At 67.8% G+C, this 23,420-nt stretch overlaps 3 protein-coding genes and 1 long non-coding RNA gene across 14 annotated transcripts; 2 read left to right on the forward strand and 2 right to left on the reverse strand.

The window, feature by feature from the left end:
• Positions 1–2,360: 2,360 nt before the first annotated feature.
• On the reverse strand, positions 2,361–4,694 carry HRAS (HRas proto-oncogene, GTPase). The gene is made up of 5 exons (XM_060175902.1): positions 4,542–4,694; positions 3,545–3,696; positions 3,266–3,444; positions 3,033–3,192; positions 2,361–2,734 (listed from the first exon to the last, which is right to left on the reverse strand). The coding sequence occupies exons 2-5, from the start codon at positions 3,653–3,655 to the stop codon at positions 2,615–2,617; spliced, it is 570 nt and encodes a 189-aa protein (XP_060031885.1). The 5' UTR covers positions 3,656–3,696; positions 4,542–4,694; the 3' UTR covers positions 2,361–2,614.
• A 1,350-nt stretch (positions 4,695–6,044) lies between these two features.
• On the forward strand, positions 6,045–16,344 carry LRRC56 (leucine rich repeat containing 56). Of its 11 annotated transcripts, none has more exons than XM_060175880.1 (14): positions 6,045–6,174; positions 8,450–8,526; positions 8,724–8,898; positions 10,580–10,654; positions 11,824–11,911; positions 12,955–13,015; positions 13,221–13,317; positions 13,390–13,584; positions 13,692–13,899; positions 14,408–14,557; positions 14,636–14,700; positions 14,796–14,936; positions 15,077–15,192; positions 15,766–16,038. In XM_060175880.1, exons 2-14 carry the CDS (start codon positions 8,489–8,491, stop codon positions 15,896–15,898), a joined length of 1,542 nt encoding a protein of 513 aa, XP_060031863.1. In that variant the 5' UTR covers positions 6,045–6,174; positions 8,450–8,488; the 3' UTR covers positions 15,899–16,038. The 11 variants fall into 11 exon arrangements, with proteins under 11 accessions (XP_060031863.1, XP_060031858.1, XP_016049553.2 ...); XM_060175875.1 differs by having other exon boundaries at positions 6,046–6,174; positions 14,796–14,971; positions 15,766–16,344; XM_016194067.2 differs by having other exon boundaries at positions 6,046–6,174; positions 13,390–13,554; positions 13,719–13,899; positions 14,796–14,971; positions 15,766–16,344.
• Positions 9,555–10,541, forward strand: LOC132533815 (uncharacterized). Its single transcript, XR_009545550.1, has 3 exons — positions 9,555–10,020; positions 10,077–10,134; positions 10,198–10,541. It is a non-coding gene; the product is annotated as an uncharacterized LOC132533815 (long non-coding RNA).
• Positions 16,345–16,936: 592 nt separating the features above from the next.
• LMNTD2 (lamin tail domain containing 2) lies at positions 16,937–21,364 on the reverse strand. The gene is made up of 15 exons (XM_060177344.1): positions 20,934–21,364; positions 20,688–20,855; positions 20,473–20,560; positions 20,239–20,394; positions 20,089–20,157; positions 19,927–20,015; positions 19,441–19,742; positions 19,248–19,344; positions 18,961–19,150; positions 18,669–18,785; positions 18,010–18,607; positions 17,791–17,965; positions 17,463–17,747; positions 17,142–17,334; positions 16,937–17,050 (listed from the first exon to the last, which is right to left on the reverse strand). The coding sequence occupies exons 1-15, from the start codon at positions 21,101–21,103 to the stop codon at positions 16,937–16,939; spliced, it is 2,811 nt and encodes a 936-aa protein (XP_060033327.1). The 5' UTR covers positions 21,104–21,364.
• Positions 21,365–23,420: the final 2,056 nt, after the last annotated feature.

Raw genomic sequence — 23,420 nt, forward strand, 5'->3', positions numbered from 1 at the left:
CCCCCTAGTTTTGAAGTGTTTTTATTTTATTTTATTTATTCCCTTTTGTTGCCCTTGTTGTTTTCTTGTTGTAGTTGTTATTGATGCCGTCCTTCTTGGACAGGACAGAGAGAAATGGAGAGAGGAGGGGAAGACAGAGAAGGGGAAAGAGACAGACACCTGCAGACCTGCTTCACCGCCTGGGAAGCGACTCCCCTGCAGGTGGGGAGCCGGGGGCTCGAACCGGATTCTTGTGCGGGTCCTTGCGCTTAACCCGTTGCGCTACCGCCCGACTCCCCCTAGTTTTGAAGTTTTACACTTTTGTCTTTTCTGCAGTTGTCTAAGTATGCAGCTGTCCACGTGCCTGTGAGCCTGGGGTTGAGACCACAGGAGCACATGGCAGGTGCCCTGCTGCCCACACACGAGCTCACGTCTAGTTTTTCCAGACACAGTGCCAGGATGGTGCCCACCCTGGGCCCTCACCAAGGGAAGGCCCACAGTTTCCCTCCTCCACCCCCCTGCCCCTGGTCACCAGCTGTTGTCTGGACTGGGCCAGCCAGGGGTGAGAAGCCTGGGAGAACCAATTCCCGGGCCTCTTGCCGGAGAACTAGGGCAACAGTTGGGTGTCTGCGTTGTGCCCGGCCCTCCCCCCAGGGCTGTGTGGGTCCTAGGGGAGGCCAACCCTGTTCCCCCAGCAGCCTGACCATGCAACCCCCACACTAACCTTCAGAGACCACCAGGATCCTGGGGCCAGCAGGGCGTTCTCCTGCAGGCCCAACAGTCACCTCCTGGTCACCTGGTAGCAAGCAAGCAAGGCCAGTGAGCTGTGTGTAGTCTCCCAGGGAACTTCCCCCTCCTGGTCCCAGAGTGGCTACCTGCAGGCGGAGCTCTGGTTCTGCCCCCTTCTCCAATGGCCTACTGCCCCCAGCCCATGCATTCACCTGTCCTGAACACAAGAGTGGGTTGACAGTACCACCTTGAGCTCGCTATCTTTTGGTGTCCCTAGAGCTGAAATGTGGGACCTGTATCCTCGGTGGTGACTTCAGCGTCCACCAGTGACTAGGGTCCCCAGGCTGAACCACAGGAAGAAGCGTGCGCTTAAGAGCCCGCAGGTCTGCACGGCCTGGCTCAGGAAGCCCTGGCTGGACCATCCCCTCCAGGTGGTCTTGGGCTGGGCCCCACAGGCCCCTCTAAGGGGAGGGCTCGGAGCCCCGCGGTCTCCCTTCCCGATCCCTATACACTTCATCTGATTCTCTGATCTGAGAAGCTTCTGACACTTAGCCAGGATTGGGGCTCAGGTGTCAAGGGTTGTTGACTCAGACCGGAGCAGCCCCACAGGAAGCCCAGGACACCAGGGACCCAGGACTCCATGACGACCCCACCCACAGCCACATGGGTGGGTACAGATTCTCACCAGGCCACTTCCTGCATGGAGCTTGGAGTTCTGTCCTCTGCCCCTGGACAGGAAGCCTGAACCCCCAGCATCCAGGCCGAGTAGCAGGAACATCCTGGCCACAGAGGACCAGCAGACCCTCCTGGGGTCCCTGCCCAGCTGCAGGGGAGCCCACTGTCCCAGACCCTCAGCTGTGTCCATGTGGTCTCCTGTCCTCCACGCCTCTGTGTCCACCGGTCCCCTGGACATGTGGGGGACTGGGAACGAGGCAGGGAGAGAGCACCCATGCCGGGGGGGTGGGGTGGGGTGGTGGCAGGTCCTCAGTCCCGCCTCTTCAGGACACCCCTGCCCCAAGCCACTCTCACTGGGCTCACATCCCTGTCACTTGCTTCCTCACCAGTCTCCTCTCTCACACTCCCTCACTGGGGTCCCATCTGCTGCAGGCGTGTCCTGCCTGGATCCTGAGCCAAGGGAGGAAAGGTGCGCCATGAGCCCCCCCAGAACGGGAGCCGGGACTGAGGGGACGGCGTGGGCCTGACTGGCCCCCAGTTCAGTATCCAGGTAAGACGAGTCCTGTCCATGAGGTGGCTGGCCGGGGGGTCGCCTGTGTGCTCTGTAAGATGGCCTTAGTGACCTGAGGCTGTTCTGAGGAGAGCAACCCCACTAAGAAGGTCTAAGGCCAGGGCGAGGGCACCGCCATGCCTCGGTTTCCCCTCCGTGGCCAGTGAGTCTCCCTGTCGAGACCCAACTCTTCCCTCCCATCATCCTGTGGTGCCTCAGAGGCAGAGGCGCCCACACCCCCCACCCCGTGCAGTCTCCCCAGGGCACCCCAGCAAACAGCTCGGCTGGCAGAGCACAGGGCTGGCATGACAGGCCCCCCAGCCCAATGCCTGGAGCTACCCGTGCAGGGGTGGGGGGAGCCGCTGAGGCTCCTTCACACTGCTCTACCTACCTCACACGAAATGAATAAAGAAGTCTTTAAAAAAAAGACCATCCAATAATTTACTGTGATCCCACCTGCACCCCAGGGCCCGGCGGGCTGGGGGCGGTGGGGCCGTGGCGGCAGTTCCAGACAGTCTGTGCAAAGTGTCCTTGGTGAGGGGCGGGGCCGCGTCCGTGTCCGTCCCCTTCCCGACTGCACGTCGGGCACGGCCTCCTCACTGGGGCCCTCCTGCCTGCACCCCGGGCTGTGGTGCCTGCCGTGGGGGGGCTGCGGGGTCACCGGCGGCGGCGGCGAAGGCATCAGGACAGCAGGCACTTGCAGCTCGTGCAGCCCGGGCCGCCCTCGTCCGGTGGGCTCAGCTTGCGCAGCTTGTGCTGGCGGATCTCGCGCACCAGTGTGTAGAAGGCGTCCTCCACGCCCTGGGCAGGAGGGCCGCTCAGCAGGACTTGCGGGGCGCCCCGGCCCCTCCCACTCCCACGCCCCTGCGCGCGCAAAGGGAGCTCGCCCTGCCCTGCCCTGCCCTGCCCTGCCCAGCCCGCAGCCCCAGGTGTGCCGCCGAGCTGGACTGTCCTGTGCCCCTCTGGCCTGCTGCCCTTGTCCCTGCACTGCCCAGGGCAGGGCTGGGCCTTCTACACACTGCTCCAGAGAGGCAGGGCCCCAGGCCACTCTCCCTCCCCAGGCCCTGTGCGGAGGTGGGGGGCACGGAGCGCCGCTCACCTGCCGCGTCTTGGCGGAGGTCTCGATGTAGGGGATGCCGTAGCTGCGGGCCAGGTCCTGTGCCTGCCGGGACTCCACGGCGCGAGCCGCCAGGTCACACTTGTTCCCCACCAGCACCATGGGCACGTCGTCGGAGTCCTTCACCCGCTTGATCTGCTCCCTGCCAGGAGGCGGGCGTGAGCGGGCGGCCCAGGAGCGGCCCCCGTGGCGGCGCTGCGGCGGGGCTCGCCTACCTGTACTGGTGGATGTCCTCGAAGGACTTGGCGTTGTTGATGGCGAACACGCAGAGGAAGCCCTCGCCGGTGCGCATGTACTGGTCCCGCATGGCGCTGTACTCCTCCTGGCCCGCCGTGTCCAGGATGTCCAGCAGGCAGGTCTCCCCGTCAATGACCACCTGCTTGCGGTACGAGTCCTGCGGGGAGGGCGGCGCTCAGGCTCCGGGCGCGGCGGGCGCGGCGGTGCGGGGTCCCAAGCCCGGCCTTGTGCGCCTGCGTGGCCGGGGGCTCACTCACCTCGATGGTGGGGTCGTACTCGTCCACGAAGTGGTTCTGGATGAGCTGGATGGTCAGGGCGCTCTTGCCCACGCCGCCAGCGCCCACCACCACCAGCTTGTACTCGGTCATGGCTGAGTCCGGGGGGCCGCCGCCCCAGTCTCCCGGCCCACCTGCAGGGGGCGCAGTCACAGCCGGGGCCGCGGGTGCGGCAGGGTGCAGACGGCTGAGCGCCGCGACCCCGCCCCGCCCCGCCCCGCCCCGCCCCGCCCCGCACCCAGATGCGGGGCTGCCGGGCAGCCAGGAGGCGTCGGCGGGCGCTCCCTCCAGAACGGGTCGCGCCGAGGCGCCCAGCGTGTCCGGACGGGCCCGGGGTGGCCTGGAGCAGCGCACCCAGGGACCGGGCTCCCACCCCGGCAACCGGGCGGCAGGAGCGGGGGTGGGGGGCGGACGGGGGGGGCGACGGCTCCGCAGACCCGACCCTGCGGGGGTGGTCGCGACCCCGGCGGAGGAGTCCGGCCCCGCCCCGGCCCCGGGTCCCAGCAGCCAGCAGCCAGCAGCCAGGGCGCCGGCTCCCCAGCCGACTCCGCTGAGACCCGCATCTGGCCGCGCACAGACCCCGGCCCCGGCCCGGCCCCCGCCCCCGGCCCCGACCCCGGCCCCCGACTCCGCCCCCGGCCCCCGACCCCGGCCCCCGACCCCCGACCCCGACCCCGGCCCGGCCCCCGGCCCCGACCCCGGCCCCCGACTCCGCCCCCGGCCCCGACCCCCGACCCCCGGCCCCCGACCCCGACCCCGGCCCCGACCCCCGACCCCGGCCCCGACCCCGGCCCCGGCCCGGCCCCCGACCCCCGACCCCCGACCCCGACCCCGACCCCGGCCCCGGCCCGGCCCCCGCAGCGTGATCCCGGCGCCCCGCCCTTGGGCCCCGGACTCGGACCCGCCCCACCCCACCCCGCCCCGCCCCGCCCGTCCCAGCTCGGCCCAGCTCGGCCCGGCCCGGCGGCGCGCGACTCACCGCTCGCTGGCGCGACTGCCCCGGGGACCGGGCCGGGGCGGGGTCGCGCGGCTGACCCGGCGCATGGGCTCGGGCGGCAGCGGGCGCGGCTCGGCGGCGGGCGGCAGACTCGGGGCCCCGCCGCGCTCGCCCCGCCCCTCGCCCGTCCGTCAGCCCGGCGCGGCCTGCCATTGGCTCCGCGAGCGGCCCCGCCCCACATCGGCCCGCCCCGCCTCGCGGTTGGTCTCGCGGCCCGTCCGTCAAGGTCGCGGCGGGCGGGGCTTCCGGCAGAGGCGAGGGCGGTGCCGCGCGGGGCCTCGTGGGTCGCGGCCGGGGGGCTGCTCCGCGGCGCTTCCGGGGACGGGGGCGCGGGGACCTGGGCCCGGTCGCCGAGGCCTCTGGGCGGCAGCCCTCTCCCGCAGGGGGCGCCCCCCCGCACTCACCCCGCAGTGAAGTGACCCTCCCCCAAACTGAAAGCTGCCACCACCCCGCCCGCTGCCCCCACGCAGCTCCCGCACGGGGGCCTCACCCAGACTCCCACCTGCCTGGGCTCCCCCAGGTTCTCAGGGGCGGAGGTGGCGCGGTGCATAAGGCGTGGGCCCTCGAGTTTGGGGTCCCCGGCTTGATCCCCGCACGGCATGTACCAGAGCCCTGCCTCATTCATAAGAATTTTTTTTAAAAAAATGTATATGGGCAGGGGTGGATAGCATAATGGTGATGCAAACAGACTCTCCTGCCTGAGGCTCCAAAGTCCCAGGTTCAGTCCCCTGCACCACAAGCCAGAGCTGAAAAATGCTCCGGTAAAAATAAATAAATAAATAAATAAAGTATATTTATTAATGAGAGCGCTCAAAAGGACAAGGAACCAGAATACCGCTCTGGTATATGCCACGCTGGGGATTGAACTGGGAACCCCAAACTTGAGGGCTCACGGCTTATCTACTGTGCCACCTCCAAACCTCACAAGTTAAAATAAGTTAAAAATGATCTAGCTATTCAATTATGTCCACTGCCCTTCTTTGAGAAAATGAAGAAGCGCCAGAGGGTCTTCACAAGTCTGCATCTTAACCTGCTCCATCCATCCCTCGCTCCCTGGGGCTCGCCCTGCAGGCTCCGCCTGCTCCGACCCGCTGCTTCGGGACCCCGGCCCCGTGCCGCACCCCATCCCGCCCTGGCCTCTGGCTTGGGTCCTGGCCCCGCGCAGCGACAGCAGGTGGCCCACAGTGCGCTCTGCCGCCCCGACGCGGACACTGCCCCGTCCAGGTGTCCAGGTGTCCAGGTGTCCCTCGTCCACTAGGGCCGTTGGGCGCGGCTCCGGGACACCTGCGGCGTCCCACAGGACCGGACTCCCCCCCCCTAGCCCCCCAGCGTCACCCCGAGTCGCGTCTGGGGGCCGACACCTCGCCCGCCCGGGTTTCGGAGCCTCACCTGCGCCCCGACTCCCGCCAGCGCGCGAGGACTCCGCCGCCAGGGGGCGTGGCCGGCGGGGCGGGTTCATTGATATTCATGATATTCAAATAAGGCCCCGCCCCGTTGCCATGGCGCCCGGGCCCGCAACCCGGCGGCCGGAAGAGCACCCGAGTCCTAGCGAGCTCCGGCGGCCCTGGGCGCCCCGGGCCGAGCCCCAGGGTGGGGCAGCCGGGCCCAACCTCAGGTAAGGCGCCCCAGGTCTCCACACCGCACCTGTGCGGGGCGGCGACGTGGCCGGGGCTGGGCTCTGGGATGAAGGCCCGTCGGACCGGGGCACCAGCTCGGGTCCACCTCCGGGGCCGCTGGTCGCTGGCTGTGTTCTGGCGACGCCCCGCCAGCTCAGGGAGCCCCATGCCCTGGGGGCTGCGGGGTGGGGGCGCAGGCCCTGCCCTCACAGCCCCTGCCCATCGCGGTGGGCAGATGGACCCCGGCAGGGGCTTGGCGCCCGCGGGTTAGACCGGGATCCCAGCTGGGGCCGACCAGGTGTCCAGCAGGGCCTGGCCCGGCTTGAGCGTGCGTGCAGAGGCCCTGGCGCTCACACCCCAGTCTTTGGGCTCACTGGACACTCTCCCGGGGCAGGCTGTCACCACGGAGGGGAGAGGGCCCGTGCTTCTAGACCACGGCACCCCAGGGCAGCCCGCCAGGCCGTCCCAGTCACCGGCTGGAGAAAGGCGGGCCGCAGAGGACTTCACGAGACCCACTCCGGAGCCCCACTCCGGAGCCTCCTCCTGGCCTGGCCTCCCCTTGCTGTTGGGGACAAGCCACTGCCAGACTGGCCAGCTGGGCTGGTATTGCTTCACGTGCCAGCAAAAGCTCAGCTGGCCGTCGTCCTGGCTTGGCAGAGCAGATGGAACTGAGTGTGCACATGGGCTTCAAGACAAGTGCTGGCCCCTGTGCCCTCTGCAGTGTGGCCCCATGCCCACAGCACAGGAGCCAGGCCCTCAGCCAGGGGGACAGGGACACTCAGGGCCATGGAGGGCCGTGAACCTAGGGGTCCAGCAGGACTCTGCACCTGCTGCTTCTGCCTCAAGGGTGACAGGTGACACAGGGTCCGGGTGGCTCCTGCCCCTGACAGGTGACACGGGGTCCGGGTGGCTCCTGCCCCTGACAGATGACACGGGGTCCGGGTGGCTCCTGCCCTGACAGGTGACACGGGGTCCGGGTGGCTCCTGCCCCTGACAGGTGACACGGGGTCCGGGTGGCTCCTGCCCCTGACAGGTGACACGGGGTCCGGGTGGCTCCTGCCCTGACAGGTGACACGGGGTCCGGGTGGCTCCTGCCCCTGACAGGTGACATAGGGTCCGGGTGGCTCCTGCCCTGACAGGTGACACGGGGTCCGGGTGGCTCCTGCCCCTGACAGGTGACACGGGGTCCGGGTGGCTCCTGCCCCTGACAGGTGACACGGGGTCCGGGTGGCTCCTGCCCCTGACAGGTGACACGGGGTCCGGGTGGCTCCTGCCCCTGACAGGTGACACGGGGTCCGGGTGGCTCCTGCCCCTGACAGGTGACACGGGGTCCGGGTGGCTCCTGCCCCTGACAGGTGACACGGGGTCCGGGTGGCTCCTGCCCCTGACAGGTGACACGGGGTCCGGGTGGCTCCTGCCCCTGACAGATGACACGGGGTCCGGGTGGCTCCTGCCCTGACAGGTGACATAGGGTCCGGGTGGCTCCTGCCCCTGACAGGTGACACACAGGGTCCGGGTGGCTCCTGCCCCTGACAGGTGACACGGGGTCCGGGTGGCTCCTGCCCCTGACAGGTGACACAGGGTCCAGGTGGCTCCTGCCCCTGACAGGTGACACGGGGTCCGGGTGGCTCCTGCCCCTGACAGGTGACACGGGGTCTGGGTGGCTCCTGCCCCTGACAGGTGACACGGGGTCTGGGTGGCTCCTGCCCCTGACAGGTGACACGGGGTCTGGGTGGCTCCTGCCCCTGACAGGTGACACGGGATCCGGGTGGCTCCTGCCCCTGACAGGTGACACGGGATCCGGGTGGCTCCTGCCCCTGACAGGTGACACGGGGTCTGGGTTGCTCCTGCCCCTGACAGGAGGTAAGGGAGACAGCAGAAGGGCTCTGCAAACAGCTCTGATGCCTTTGGTACCAAAGACCCCAGGTTCAGCCTCCTGCACAACCAAGAAAAATGCCAAGGAAGTGGGCATGTGGGCCAGAGACCCCCCCACACACACACAGACACACCTCTGCAAGGAGGGGCAGGGACTCAGGAGGTTGGGAGGGCTGTGGTCTAGGCCACAGGGACCCTTTGAGCAGGGAAGATGGATGGGGAGGGCATGGGGATTGGAATGGGGCCCAGAGGCACCCAGATCTGCTTCACCCAGGTCAGCCTTCTGCAGGAAGGCCAGTGAGACGTGCAGGCCAGGCCCAGGCCAACAGTCTCGTCCAGCAGACCCTGGGCCTTGGGCACGGTGGCCTGAGCAGAGCCCGTCGTCCCTCTGTCTCCAAGGTGCCGACCCCAGGCGCCACATGCCAGCCCCTGTCCCAGATGTCTGACCCGTGCTGGGAGAAGGCTGCTGCCTGCAGGTGAGGGCTCAGCAGCCCTGGGGGTGGGGCAGAAACATGGGGAGGTCCCCAGGCAGGCTGCACCCCAGTGGGTGAGGCCCAGCAGGGCTCTGGGTGGTGGGGGTTGCTGTGTGGGGCATGCTGGGCTGCCGGCCTGTGTTCAGGCCGAGGGTCAGAGAAAGCAGGGCTTGGCCTTTGGCCCCTTCCCATCCCCACAGGAGGCTTGAGAATGGCCCGGGGCAGAGCCGGAGGCCAGGCACGGCCAGCGTGCGTGTGTGGGAGCTGAGTGGGCAGGGCCAGCGCAACCCCTGCCCACAGAGCAGGGATCCAGGCGACCATAGGGGTGACCACGGGGAGTCGCTGCTAGAGGAGTGCCTGTCACCTACTCGGCTGGTGAGCTCCAGGGCTGGGAGCTGGGTGCTGGCAGGTGGGCAGTGGGACTGGCTGCTGGGTAGGTGGGCACTGGGGTTGGGTGCTGGGCAGGTGGGTGCTGGGTGCTGGCAGGTGGGCAGTGGGACTGGCTGTTGGGTAGGTGGGCACTGGGGTTGGGTGCTGGGCAGGTGGGTGCTGGGTGCTGGCAGGTGGGCAGTGGGACTGGCTGTTGGGTAGGTGGGCACTGGGGTTGGGTGCTGGGCAGGTGGGTGCTGGGTGCTGGGCAGGTGGGTGCTGGGTGCTGGCAGGTGGGCAGTGGGGCTGGGTGCTGGGCAGGTGGGCACTGGGGTTGGGTGCTGGGCAGGTGGGTGCTGGGCAGGTAGGCACTGGGGTTGGGTGCTGGGCAGGTGGGCACTGGGGTTGGGTGCTGGGCAGGTGGGCAGTGGGGCTGGGTGCTGGGCAGGTGGGCACTGGGGTTGGGTGCTGGGCAGGTGGGTGCTGGGTGCTGGCAGGTGGGCAATGGGGCTGGGTGCTGGGCAGGTGGGCACTGGGGTTGGGTGCTGGGCAGGTGGGTGCTGGGTGCTGGCAGGTGGGCAGTGGGGCTGGGTGCTGGGCAGGTGGGCACTGGGGTTGGGTGCTGGGCAGGTGGGTGCTGGGTGCTGGCAGGTGGGCAGTGGGGCTGGGTGCTGGGCAGGTGGGCACTGGGGTTGGGTGCTGGGCAGGTGGGTGGTGGGTGCTGGGTGCCGGGCCTGAGCATTGGACAGTTAGACACTCGGGCTGGGTGCTGGGCAGGTGGGTGCTGGGTGCCGGGCTTGGGCATTGGGCAGTTAGATACTGGAGCTGGGTGCTGGGCACTGAGTGCTGGCCAGTGGGCACTGGGGCTGCAGCTGGACAGTGGGACAGGGAGCTCGGCAGTGGACACTGTGTGTGTAGGCACCAATGCCAGGCACTGGGACTGGGCTGGTGAGCGCTGGGGGCTGGGCACTGGGTGGAAGGTCATTGAGGGCAGGGTTCTGGGAAGTTGGACTTTGGGGCTGGGCACTGGGTGGGTGATCACTGAGTATGCACCAGGGCTGCGTGCTGGGTGGTGTGTACTATGGCTGGGTGCTGGTCAAGGGGGCGCCAGGGTCTGGTACTGGATGGGTGGGCACTGGGGCTGGGCAGGTTGGCACTGGCACTGAGTGCTGGGCACTGAACAGATGGACACTGGGCACTTGGGCACTGAGCGGGTGGGCATTAGGACTAGGCACTGGACCAGTGCACACGGGGGCTGGGCAGGTGGACACGGGTGCTGGGCAGGTGGACACGGGCGCTGGGCAGGTGGACACTGGGGCTTGAGCTAAGTAGGTGGGCACTCGGGTGCCGGGTGCTCGGGGCCTGGGCACTGAGGGTGGGTGGGTGGGTGGGCTCGGGGCTAGATTCTTGCAGCAGAGACCCACCTTGGAGTGGTGTCCCAGGACTCATGTCATCTGCCCCATGCCCAGGATCCCCGGGCCATGCCCAGCTGCCCACCCTAGGCCAGCCCATTAGCTTGTTTCCATCCTAGCAGCCCCTGCTGTGCCCAGGACCTCCGTGGACCCTCCTTCAAGCTGCTGATGGCCTGGTGGGGAGGTGCACGGGGCAGAATGGCCTGGCAATCAGCTGGGGCCACCTGGGTCCCACTGCCGCCTCTGGGGCAGCAGGCCAAGCACCTGTCTCTCAGATCTGGGGCTTCACTGACACTCCAAGACCAAGCAGGCCCTGCCAAGCCCTCTCTCTTGTGTGTGGGGGCACGTGGGTAAGTCAGTAGTAGTCTGGACTACTTTGCCGTTCTGATAGAGCTTCCGGTGTCGTCATGCCTCCCGTGTGGTGCTGGGGCTCGTGCATGGTGGGGATCCAACTCGGGACCTCAACCTTGAGAGGCCGACACTTTACCCACTGCACCACATCCTGAGCCAGAACTGGAAAAATGTTTTCTTCACTGGTCTGGATGGCGGTGAAGATCTCCGCGCACAAGCTGCCTCATTAAGCTCCCGGTTCCCGCCAGTGGGGGAGTTTCAGGAGGAGGAGGAGCAGGGCTGCAGACGTCTGCTCACGGCCAGGCCCCAGAAGCCACACCAGCGATGGCTCTTCCCACCCCTGGACGCTGGCCCCCGGTCCCTGTTGGAGCCGAGAGCCCCCGTGGGCCGGCCCGCACGGTGGGGCTGGGCGGGTCACCTCTTGCCTCTCCCAGCTTTTCTATCTGTGAGCTTAGAGCCCACTTCCTTCTCTCTTGCTGGCCCTGGGGTCTCTGCTAGGGCTCCGCCACTCCCAGAGGGTGAGAGACAGCGAAGGACAGAGAGGGGGAGGAGAGACAGCCCTGAAGCGCTCCTGCACGTGCTGCCATGGGGTGGCCAGGGGTCGAGCCTGGGTCCAGGCGTGTACAGGCAGCACTTGCGCTTGAGGGCGGCGAGGCCCTCTCTCCTCTGTTCTTTCATTTTCCACCAGGGTTACCCATAGGGCTTGGTGCCGGCACTACAAATCCACTGCTCCAAGTGGCCTTTTTTGTGTTTATTCCTTTCTTTTATATTTGATATGACAGAGAAATTGAGAGGGGGGAGATGAGGGAGGGAGAGAGAGAGAGAGAGAGAGAGAGAGAGAGGGAGAGAGAGAGAGGCCTGCAGACCTGCTTCACCACTCGCTAGCCTTTCCCTCTGCAGATCGGGAGCTAGGGCTTGAACCCAGGTCCTTGCACATGGTGATATGCGCACTTAACTGGGTGCTGCCTTTTTTTAACTCAGTGCCAGAAGTGGGACTCACCTGGGTGCTCAGCCCTGAGTCACCTGCCTGATGCCTGAGTCAGGCTGGGAGACAGCTCAGTCAGCAGCAGGGGAGTCTGTCTGTCCTTCTCCAGCCTGGGGTGCCCACAGGGCAGGACAGGGGCAGGGCGAGGGGTGGCCGCCCTGGCCAATGCTGCTGTGTCTGCAGCAGGCCCTGGCCCGGGGGGATGACCTGGCACTGGTGCGCACGCTGGAGATGACAGTGGACACTCGAGAGAACAGCCTGGGTAGCTTCGGTGAGCTCCCGCTGGGTGTGCCCTCCAGGCTAGACCCCTGCACCCCAGAGCCAGCCTGTACCACAGACCCGCAGTGAGCCCCGTGGGTGTGGCCAGCACCCCACAGCACCTTCCACCATCCCAGGAGCCCAGGCTGCATCCAGCCGGAGGCCTCCCTGCACACACCCAGAGTGGGCGCTGGGAGGTGGGGTTGGGGTGCTGATGTCCAGGGGCGTGTGTGTGCATGACATCGGGGCTGTGTGCACAGGAGGCAGGGTGGGGTGCAGGGGAATGGATAGGGTGCTTGGGGTAGGGTGGGGGCAGGGAGCAGGTGGGGTGCAGGAGGTGGGGCTGTGTGTAGCGGGGGCAGGGTGAGTGCAGGGTGAGTGGGATGCAGGAGGCAGGGTGGGTGCAGGGCAGGGTGGGTGCAGGGAGTGAGTGGGATGCAGGAGGCAGGGTGGGTGCAGGGCAGGGTGGGTGCAGGCAGGGAGTGAATGGGGTGCAGGAGGCAGGGTGGGTGCAGGGGCAGGGTGGATGCAGGAGCAAGGTGGGTACAGAGAGTGGGTGGGATGCAGGGTAGGTGCAGGGCAGGGTGGGTGCAGGGAGTGAGTGGAGTCAAGGGGCAGGGCAGGGTGGTTGCAGGGAGTGAGTGGGTGCAGGGGCAGGATGGGTGCAGGTCAGTGTGGGATGCAGGGGCAGGGTGGGTACAGGGAGTGGGTTGGATGCAGGGTAGGTGCAGGACAGGGTGGGTGCAGGGAGTGAGTGGGTGCAGGGGCAGGGTGGGTGCAGGGGCAGGGTGGCTGCAGGGAGTGAGTGGGCACAGGGGCAGGGTGGGTGCGGGGGTGGGGTGGGTGCAGGGGTGGGGTGGGCGCAGGGGCGGGGTGGGCGCGGGGGCAGGGTGGGCGCGGGGGCGGGGTGGGCGTGGGGTTGGGGTGGGTGCAGGGGTGGGGTGGGCGCGGGGGCGGGGTGGGTGCGGGGGTGGGGTGGGTGCAGGGAGTGAGTGGGCACAGGGGCAGGGCTGTGTGTAGAGGGCAGGATGCAGCCTGCTCTCCTGTGCCCCCCAGCCCTGCACCTGCCCAGCCTCAGGGAGCTGAAGCTTAACGGCAGCCGCCTGGGTTCCGTGCGGTGAGTACAGGCTGGGCTGGGGGAAGGGCCCCGTCCGCAAGGTCCCAGCACAGGGCTGGCGGCCACAGGAGTTCTGCTGGCGGAGCCGGAGCCGGGCGGGCAGAGTGCAGACCACCGTCGGGGCACCCTGTGTGGAGGGGGCTGAGCCGGAGGGAGCCTGGCGGGTCCCAGCCTGGCCCCAGCCCCCAGCTGACCCCCCCACCAGGGACCTGGGCACCTCCCTGGGCCGCCTGCAGGTGCTGTGGGTGGCCCGCTGCGGCCTGCGGGACTTGGATGGCATCGGCTCCCTGCCGGCCCTGAAGGTAGGTGGGTGGGTGCGGGTGGGGGGCTCTCTGCCCGTGGGTGCCCCCCGCCGCTGAGCTCCGTGCCCCCAGGAGCTGTACGCCTCGTACAACGACATCGCAGAGCTGAGCCCGCTGTGCCAGCTGGAGGCGCTGGAGGCCCTGGACTTGGAGGGCAACAGCGTGGAGGACCTGGGCCAGGTGCAGTACCTGCGGCTGTGCCCCCGGCTGGCTGCGCTCACGCTGGACGGCAACCCCGTGAGCCTGCAGCCCGGCCCCGCCCACCAGGTGCGCCCCTCACTCCTGGGTGGGGGGAGGCTCACTGTGGGGGCCTCCGTGTGGGAACCATCCCCTGCCCTGGGCAGAGCAAGGGGGGCTTACTCCGGGGACCTCAGTGCGGGGCCTCCCTGCCTCCGCCGCAGGGACCCGGGGACTGCAGCTACCGGGTGGAGCTGCGGAGGCTGCTGCCACAGCTGCGGGTCCTGGACGACGTGCCGGCCGCCCACACCGGCTGCCCAGGACCCCTGGAGCTGGGCCGGGACCGGCTGCTGGTGAAGGAGGCCATCAAGGCGTGTGGTCTGGACGGCCACTACGCAGGGCTAGGTATGCGACTCCTGGCCATGCAGAGCCACTCCAGCAGGACCTCCAGATGGGGCCCCACACCTAGCAGGACCCCTCCAGTAGGGGCCCCACGTTTAAAACAGCCACCACTGCCCCCCCCCCAGCTGTGAGGGCCTCTAACTTCCTACTCAGTCCGTCTCCAGAGTCTGTGTGCACAGAGGGGACACCATGCACAGAGGGGACACCATGCACAAAGGGTACCCCGTCCACAGAGAGGGGACCCCATCCACAGAGATGGGACCCCATGCACAGAAAGGGGACCCCATGCACAGAGAGGGGACCCCACCCACAGAGGGGACACCCACCCACAGAGGGGAGACCTCCCACCGCACACGCACAGGGACACAGGTGTCGGGGTGGGGCACAGGGACACAGCTGTTGGGGGTGGGGCACAGGGACACAGGTGTTGGGGTGGGGCCCTGCTGCGGGAGCAGTAGGGGGACTGCAGAGCGGCATGGTCCCCACTGAGCCCTGAGTTCCCTCTGCACAGATGCACCCCGTGGAGCCCCCCTTCAGAGACCTGCACCTCCACCGTCCCCACTGGAGCCCCAGTCTTGGGCACCCTGGCTCTGGCCCCTGTCCCAGGGCCTGCATTCCAAGGACCAAGTGGCAGAGGATGACACCAGCAACCTCACCCACGGTAACCCACCGAGGGTGGCCCTGTGCCCCTGGCCCCCCACCCAAGCCCAGCCAAGGCCCAGCCAGCCCCTCTTCTCAGGCGCCAGCCGAGTCCTCTGCGGAAACCCCACCAGAGGCCTGTGGGAGCGGAGACAGCAGAGCCAGGTAGGCCGGGGGGGGGGGGGGTGAGGGGCATCTCTGTGCCCCTTCCACCTCCTGAGGGTCTGAGGACTGCCCCCACACCTTCCGTCCCTCACCAGGCCCGGGTGTCTCGGGAGCCGTCCCCACACTGGCCGGAAGCTCTGACCAGCGTGTCCACCGGGGACCTTGACCCTGCTGTTGGCCCTGAGCTGCCTGCTGGGACCCCACTTCCAGCCCTGAGAGAGCCGTGCCTGGGGCAGGTGCACCCCACCCCCCTGTCTGCAGGTCCCGCCAGGTGGGGGCCATGCTGTGGCTGTCCCGGCGGGCTCCAGGTGGCTGGGGGGAGGGGCCTGACTGGGGGCGTGGCTCCTCTGCCCCACCTTAGTACCTTTGCTCACAGGTATCCGGGGTCTCAGCAGCCAGGGGCTTCAGTGCTACAGAGCCCAAGGAGGGGCCCCAAAGAGAAGGAAACGGCTCGGGCCACGACCTCCCCCAGCCCCCCGAGGCTGACCCCAGGTACTCTACCCGACCTTTCCTCGAAGCCCCGAGGGTCTGGTCCTGGGGTCACCGGGCCGCGCCTGGCCCTCCCCTATGCAGAGGGGACTAGAGCGGCTTCCTGGATGGAGGGAAGGCCTGGACCCGCCACAGCTCAAGGGCGGAGTGGAAGGCAGCAGAGCAGACAGGGCTGGGGCCTGCTGCCTCAGGAGCTCTGGGGGCGGGGGGAGGGCCACTCTTGGACCACTTCTGAACCAGAGCAGGGGTTTAGAGGTCCAGTTCTGGGGGCAGGCCTTGGAGAGACACCACAGGGTCTGCCAGGACCACCCGTGGGCAGCCGACATCCACCTGCTGCAGGCACACCTGCAGGGCGGGGCAGGGACTGGGGCCTGGTCCAAAGCCAGGACCCAAGGCCCCTCTGGTAAGCAGTGCTTGGAGGTGGAGCCCGGGAGGCGAGGACAGAGGGGTGCTGCCTTTTGGGGGGACGCTGAGGGACACACAGACACTGCAGCCCCACCTGTGGTGATCATCCCCCCACCCCAAAGTTGCCAGGTGGTCCTGGCCTGGCACTTGGTCTCTCTTCTTGTTTTCCAGAGCCTTCCGGGACCCCGAGCTGTGCTCTGACGCCCTCACCTCCCAGGCTCCCCATGCCACCTGGTTTGGGCAGCTCCTCGCGGGGCCCCCTGCAGCTGCAGTTCCGGGGTCGCCGGCTCAGAGCCCTGGGTAGCCTGGGGCCCGGCCTGGGCCAGGGGCTGGCTGCAGTAGCCACTCTGAGAGCCCTGGCACTGGGGTCAGATCCGGAGCCCGGCCCCGACCCAGCGGCCAGACCCCCAGGGCTGGGGTGCATGCCACACCTGAACCCCATCACTCCAGCCCACCGCTAGTGTGAGGCCCAGACTGCAGCAGGGGTGTCGCCCCCACTTCTCCTAGGTGTCCGGAACCCCGGGCATCTGGGCAGGCTGGAGATAGGGGTCTGAGGAAGGGACCCTGGCCTGGTGACGGTGGGCCAGGGCATCCGGCCTGGCCACTGCTTGCGCTGGCCCACTGAGGGGCACTCCCTGGGCTCCAAGGAAGAGGGAAGGGTGCGCCAGACCAAGCGAGTCCCCCAGCTCTCAGCTGTGCAGAAGTCTTTATTCCTGTTACTGGGGGTGTCAATAAACTCCGCAGCCTGCACGACCAGCCTCGCACTTCTCTGTCCTGGCGCCATGGCCACCGCGGGCCTCCCGGGGCCTCACGCTGCATGTGTGTCCCTCTGCAGTGATGGGGGGGCAGCTGAGGAAGCGGAAGCCAAACCTGCTTTCAGCCGTGTTCTGCACCGACAGCGCCACCATTGGGCAGCCCGTGTCCACCTGCCGTCGGCACACCTGCAGCGACCCGGCAGAAACTAGGTGGGGGCGGGGCCGGGGCCGGGGTGTGACCAGAGGTGGGGGCGGGGCCGAGAAGGGGTGGGGCCTATGGGCCAGCGTGAGCACAGAGGGCGGGGCCAGTGCTGAGGGCGGGGCAACAGGATGGGTGGGGGCGTGGCCGGCGGCTGGGGGCGGGCCCAGTGCAGAGGGGAAGTGCCCGGGGGCGTGGCCCTGTGCTGAGGGCGTGGCCACACGCGGGGCCAACGCTAAAGGCTTGGCCGGGGCCCGGTCGGTCGATGCTGAGGACATGGCCACAGGCGGGGGGGGGGGGGGGGGGTGAGGGGGGGGTGCCCAGTGCTGGGGGCGTGGCCACGGGCGGGTTCGGTGTTGAGAGAGGGGGGCGTGGGCAGGGGCCGGTGCTAGGGCGTGGCCAGGGGGCCCCCGGGGCCGGTGTTGAGGACGTGGGCAGGGGCGTGGTCCGATGCTGAGGGCGTGTCATGGGCGGGGTCCGGTGTTGAGGGCGTGGGCCGATGCTGGGGGCGTGGTCATGGGCGGGGTCCGGTGCTGGGGGGGCCGGGGCCAGTGTTAAAGGCGAGGTCGGGGGCGGGGTCCAATGCTGGGGGCGTGGTCATGGGCGGGGTCCGGTGCTAGGGCGTGGCCGGGGGCCGGACTGAGGGCGTGGGCAGGGGCGTGGTCCGATGCTGAGGGCATGGTCGGGGGCGGGGTCCGGTGCTGAGGACGTGGGCAGGGGCGTGGTCCGATGCTGAGGGCGTGGTCGTGGGCGGGGTCCGGTGCTAGGGCGTGGCCGGGGGCCGGACTGAGGGCGTGGGCAGGGGCGTGGTCCGATGCTGAGGGCGTGGTCATGGGCGGGGTCCGGTGCTAGGGAGTGGCCGGGGCCGGGACTGCGGGCGTGGGCAGGGGCAGGGTCCGGTGCTGGGTCCTGACCAGGGGCTGGTGTTGAGGGCGTGGTCGGGGGCGTGGTCCGATGCTGGGGGCGTGGTCTGGGGCGGGGTCCGGTGCTGGGGCGGGGTCCGGTGCTGAGGGCGTGGTCGGGGGCGGGGTCCGGTACTAGGGTGATGGGGGGGCAGGGGCGTGTTGAGGGCGTGGTCCAATACTGAGGGCGTGGTCAGGGGCGGGGTCCGGTGTTGAGGGCGTGGGCAGGGGCGTGGTCCGATGCTGAGGGCGTGGTCATGGGCGGGGTCCGGTGCTAGGGAGTGGCCGGGGCCGGGACTGAGGGCGTGGGCAGGGGCAGGGTCCGGTGCTGGGTCCTGACCAGGGGCTGGTGTTGAGGGCGTGGTCGGGGGCGTGGTCCGATGCTGGGGGCGTGGTCTGGGGCGGGGTCCGGTGCTGGGGCGGGGTCCGGTGCTGAGGGCGGGGTCGGGGGCGGGGTCCGGTACTAGGGTGATGCGGGGGGGGGGGCAGGGGCGTGTTGAGGGCGTGGTCCAATACTGAGGGCGTGGTCAGGGGCGGGGTCCGGTGCTGGGGGCGGGACCCGGGCTGTGGCAGGGTGGTGCACACTGGAGAAGCGGGGCCGGGTCTGGAGCGGTCCCGGGCCGCCCCCCACGCCCCGCACTCACCCGGAGCTTGGGCTCCTTGACCGGTGGGCAGCACTCCAGGCCCAGCGCGGCCCCTAGGGGACAGGGATGCAATGACGGGGTGCCGGGGCGCGGTCGGCCGGCTGCCCCCGCCTGGGCCCCGCGCTCACCGGGGAGGTCCAGCGGAGGCTCGGGCGCGGGAGGCTGTGTGCGCGGGCCCCGGGGCGGGCTGGTGTTCCGGCCGCGCCAGAGCAGCCGCGTCGCGGGGACCAGGGCGACCTGCGGCCACGGCGCGCCCGCGGGCAGGGGCGCCGCGGAGGTCACCCCCAGGGGCGGCAGCTCTCGGGGGCCGGGCTTCGCGGGGCCCCGGGGGTCTCGGCCCGGCCTGCGGCGCCTCGCCCGACCCCTGCGTGCAGGCCGGGGCGGCCGGGGCGGCTGGGCGGCGCGGGGCCGCGGCTCTGCGAGCGGGAAGCGGTCGATGGACAGGTCGGTGTTGTCGTCGAAGGTTCTGGGGACGGCGGTCACGCAGTGCGGGGCCCGGTGCCGGCTGAGGACCTGCGGGCGGGAGGGGTCAGCCCGGGCCCGGGCTCGGCGCGCACCCGGGGCCCGCACTCACCTCGCCCGTGGGGCTCAGGAGGAGGGTCACGCAGCCGGGGCCGGAGCGGAAGTAGACAGGCTCCCGGCCCAGCGACCAGGTCGGCGGCTTCTGGGCGCAGCTGCTCTCGCCCCACACCTGGGGACCGGGACGGCGGGCGGCAGGTGAGGGGCGGGGCGGGACGGGACAGGACGGGGACAGGGACGGGGCGCCGGCCCGAGCGGGCGTGGGGGGCACGGGGTCCGAGGGGGAGGTGGGGCGAGAGGGTCGCGGGAACGGAATCATGGAATGGGAGAGGCGGGCCGCGGCGCACCGTGATGTGCAGGCCGGGCCCCAGCAGCGTGCCGGGCGGGAAGCGGTAGGCGCACACCGGGAAGCCGCCCACCAGCTGCCGCAGCGAGCAGTCGCTCAGGTCGGCCGGCTCGTCCGCCGACTGGTTCAGGACTCGCACGAACCCCTGGCGCTGGCTCACCGCCACGATCTTCAGGCAGGAGTTCGGGGTGCTGCGGGCGGCAGCCAGGGTGCGCGATGGGCGCAGGGCCACCCCGCCTAGGGCCCCTCTGTGGGGGAGGGAGCCGGCACACCCCTTCCCCTCTTCACCTCGGGGGCTGCTCGGGGCCCTGGAGACGCTCATCCGCCAGCAGCCTGGCACCCGGAGCCTTCTTGTCCTGCTGGTCTGGGTGGCTTCTTGGCAAACCTGGGGGACATGTCCAGGAAGGGACCCGTGGTCGCCCGGGGCTCCACTCCACCCACCGGGTCCACCTGGGGGGAGGACAGGCCCGGCCCTCGGCACCTTCGCGCTCTGGCGCGGAGTCCCCGGTGGAGTGCCCCTTGAGCCGGTAGGTCCTGTGCTGGTCCTGGCGGCCGAGCACCTTGTGTCGTCGGCCCCCCTGGCTCTGCAGGCCGCTGCTGGCCTCGGGGCCCTTGTCTCCAGAGCTGCTGCTGTCCCGCTGGGGCAGGGCACTCCACTCCACGCTCTTGAGCCGCTGCCGATGCCGCTGGTACAGCCTCATCACCTCGTCGTCATCATCGTCGGCCTCCTCGTCGGGGGACGGGGCTGGGGGCAGCTGCGTGGGCCGCGCCGGCCAGCCGTGCCTGCGGGCCCCTCTGCTCGCTGGACGCTGGGCCTTGGCTCCTGGAGCCAGCCCGGCATCCCCCAGGAAGGCGGCACAGTGGCCCTGGTGCCCCCAGCCCCGAGGCCCAGGGGATGAAGCCTGCCTTCCCCTCCACTGGGGCCCGAGGGCGCTGCCCCTGCATCCCGGACCCTCCCCCGGGTCACCTCTGCTCCTGGCTGCTCTGCAGGTCAGTGAGGAGGTTGGGGTAGCGGTGGGCAATGCTGTTCCAGTCCACGTTCTCCATCCGGAAGCCCTGGCCCAAGCAGCAGGCATGCAACCCCCGCCCCAGGGCGCCCATGCCGCTCCGCCCACCACAGGTGCCTAACCTCCCCTGCAGAGATGCCCGGCTCATCTGGGAAGTCCAAGGTGTCCATCAGGGCCTCTGCGGTCACCACCTGCGAGAGGGGCGTAGTGTAGGCTGAAGGCGGGGCAGGTGGGACCGTGGGGCCCTCCACACGCTCCCCCCCTCCCCTCACCTCCACACTGCCAGTGGAAGAACGCAGCATACGGCCCACCCAGGAGGAGCGGGCCAGCTGCAGGAGGCAGGACTTGCGGAAGGCCTGCAGCTCCGACTCCAGTTGCTGCAGCGTGCCTCGGGTCTGCCGCAGCTGCTCCTCCAGGCCGGCTTTCTCCTACACAGCGAGCGGTGGGCAGGGCTGCGTCCACTCCTGCCTGGCCGCCGCCCAGCCGTGGCCCTGCCCAGCCCTCACCAGCTGGGCCTGCTGCTGCTCCTCCTTCAGAGCCAGCGTCAGCTTCTCGATCTGCTCCTGTAGGAGGCGCTCCTGGTCCGGCCGGCTCCTGGGGAGGGGGCACGGGGACGGAGGCCATGGGCCTGGGCTGCACAGGGTGGGGGGGCTCAGCCTGGGGACTGTGGGGCTCTGGCCAGGGCCGGGGCGGGAGCGAGCAACCAGGAAGCCCTGCTGACCTCTCCGCTGCCGCCGTCACCGCTGGGAGCCCAGCCACCTCCTGAAGCGCTTGGTGCTGCCGGGCGACCTGGGGGTTGCGGACCCCCCAGCGCAGGGCCTGGATCTCCAGGTCCCGCTGCTTCCACAGCAGCCGCAGGGTGCGAGGGTCCAGGGCCTCGGGGGCCAGCCTGCAACACCGGTACCCTGGCCTTGACCGGGCCCCGCACCCACCCAGCCCCCCCCACCAGCTGCCCCTGCCTCCTTACTGCAGGTGCGTGAGGAACGCCAGCCCGTCGGAGGGCAGACTGCTGTCCAGTGGGCCTGTGTGAGGGACAGCCGGGGACCCCCTGTGACCCTTGGTTGGCCTGCGGCTCACCAGCGATGGCAGAGAATCCTCCTCCGTCTCTTCGGCCTCTGGGTAAGACCGGGGGGCCATGCCGGATGTTCCTGGGGACAAGGAGGGAGCTGTCTGCCGGTGTCGCACATGTGGGCTACCCTGCCCTGCTGCACCTCCCCAGCCAGACACATCGTGCTAGGGAACCATGTGCGTGTGTGTGTGCGTGTGCCTGAGCCTGTGCCTGTGCGTGTGCGTGTGCGTGTGCCTGTGTCTGAGCCTGTGCATGTGCCTGTGCGTGTGCCTGTGCCTGTGTCTGAGCCTGTGCGTGTGCCTGTGCCTCTGTGCCTGTGCATGTGCCTGTGCGTGTGCCTTTGTGTGTGCGTGTGCGTGTGCGTGTGCCTGTGTCTGAGCCTGTGCGTGTGCCTGTGTGTGCCTGTGCGTGTGCCTGTGCCTCTGTGCCTGTGCCTGTGCGTGTGCCTGTGCCTGTGCCTGTGAGCCTGTACCTCTGTGCCTGTGCCTGAGCCTGTGCCTGAGCCTGATCCTGTACCTGAGCCTGAGCCTGTGTGTGTGCCTGTGCGTGTGCGTGTGCCTGTGTCTGAGCCTGTGCGTGTGCCTGTGCCTGTGCCTGTGCGTGTGCCTATGCCTTTGTCTGAGCCTGTGCATGTGCCTGTGTGCCTGTGCCTGAGCCTGTGCATGTGCCTGTACGTGTGCCTGTGTGTGTGCCTGTGTGTGCCTATGCGTGTGCCTGTGTCTGAGCCTGTGCGTGTGCCTATGCCTGTGTGCCTGTGCCTGAGCCTGTGCGTGTGCCTGTGCATGTGCGTGTGCCTGTGCCTGTGCACACCAGGGCTCACGTGCCAGTCACAGGGCGTCTGAGCCTGTATTTCTTTATCTGGGGGGAGCTGGGGGGCAGCTGCAAGGGCTTGGTGCCTGTATGGTTCCATTACTCTGTTGACTATCTTAAAAGTGTATTAAAAGGTGCGAATATATGGGAGAGAAAGTTCACGGCTCTGGTGCATGCACTGCTGGGGACTGAACTCCGGACTCACCTTCTGGACCACATATTTGACTTTCTTTAAGGTTTTTTAAAAATACTTATTCCCTTTTGTTACCCTTGTTTTATTGTTGTAGTTATTATTTTTTAAATGTTTTTATTATATTTATTATTTTTTGTTGTCGTTATTTTATTGTTGTAGTTATTATTATTGTTAATGATGTCGTTGTTGGATAGGACAGAGAGAAATGGTGAGAGGAGGGAAGACAGAGAGGGGAAGAGAAAGACAGACACCTGCAGACCTGCTTCACCGCCTGTGAAGCGACTCCCCTGCGGGTGGGGAGTCAGGGGCTCGAACCGGGATCCTTCTGCTGGTCCCTGCGCTTTGCGCCACCTGCGCTTAACCCGCCGCGCCACCGCCCGACTCCCCATAGTTGACTTTTTTTTCAGTTTTTAATTTTTAAGTATTTTTAATATTTATTTATTCCCTTTTGTTGCCCTTGTTGTTTTATTGTTGTAGTTACTGTTGTTATTGATGTCATCGTTGTTGGATAGGACAGAGAGAAATGGAGAGAGGAGGTGAAGACAGAGAGGGGGAGAGAAAGACAGACACCTGCAGACCTGCCTCACCGCCTGGGAAGCGACTCCCCTGCAGGTGGGGAGCCGGGGGCTCGAACTGGTACATCGGTCCTTGTGCTTTTCACCACCTGCGCTTAACCCGCTGCGGTACCACCCGACTCCCTCAATTTTTAATTTTTTTAATATTTATTTATTCCCTTTTGTTGCCCTTGTTGTTTTGTTGTTGTAGTTATTATTATTGTCATCATTATTGGATAGGACAGAGAGAAATAGAGAGAGGAGGGGAAGACAGAGAGGGGGAGAGAAAGACAGACACCTGCAGACCTGCTTCACCACTTGTGAAGCCACTCCTCTGCAGGTGGGGAGCCAGGGGCTCGAACCAGGATCCTTATGGCAGGTGGGGAGCCGGGGCCTGAACCGGGATCCTTACGACAGTGCTTGCACTTTGGGCCACCTGCGCTTAACCTGGTGTGCTACCACCTTGCCGGACTAGCTTCGTGGGCAGGAGACAACCAGGGAGTCATGGCTGAGCTGCACGCAGTATCTCTTTATTCATGTGGAGCGCAGCGCAATCTAAGCCATCTCTAATCACAATCCTGTCCTTATATATACTCGCCAAGTAGCGGGGGAAACAGGATGTGACGTAGAGAGGGTGGAGCGAAAAGAGACTGGTGCAAATCAGGGTGACCGCGAGAGGGGGCGGAGCAAAAAGACATCGTGAGCCAGTGGGGATGAAACCAGTGCCCTGCAGGCAGGGCGGTGCTTAGCTAACAGTGGTTATGTCAATAGAATACAGGGTTAAGCAGGGGGATTAAACCAATGAAACAGAAGGGGTTTTAGAAGCAG

This window comes from Erinaceus europaeus, chromosome 17 (assembly GCF_950295315.1).
Source record: "Erinaceus europaeus chromosome 17, mEriEur2.1, whole genome shotgun sequence".
Taxonomy (NCBI): domain Eukaryota; kingdom Metazoa; phylum Chordata; class Mammalia; order Eulipotyphla; family Erinaceidae; genus Erinaceus; species Erinaceus europaeus.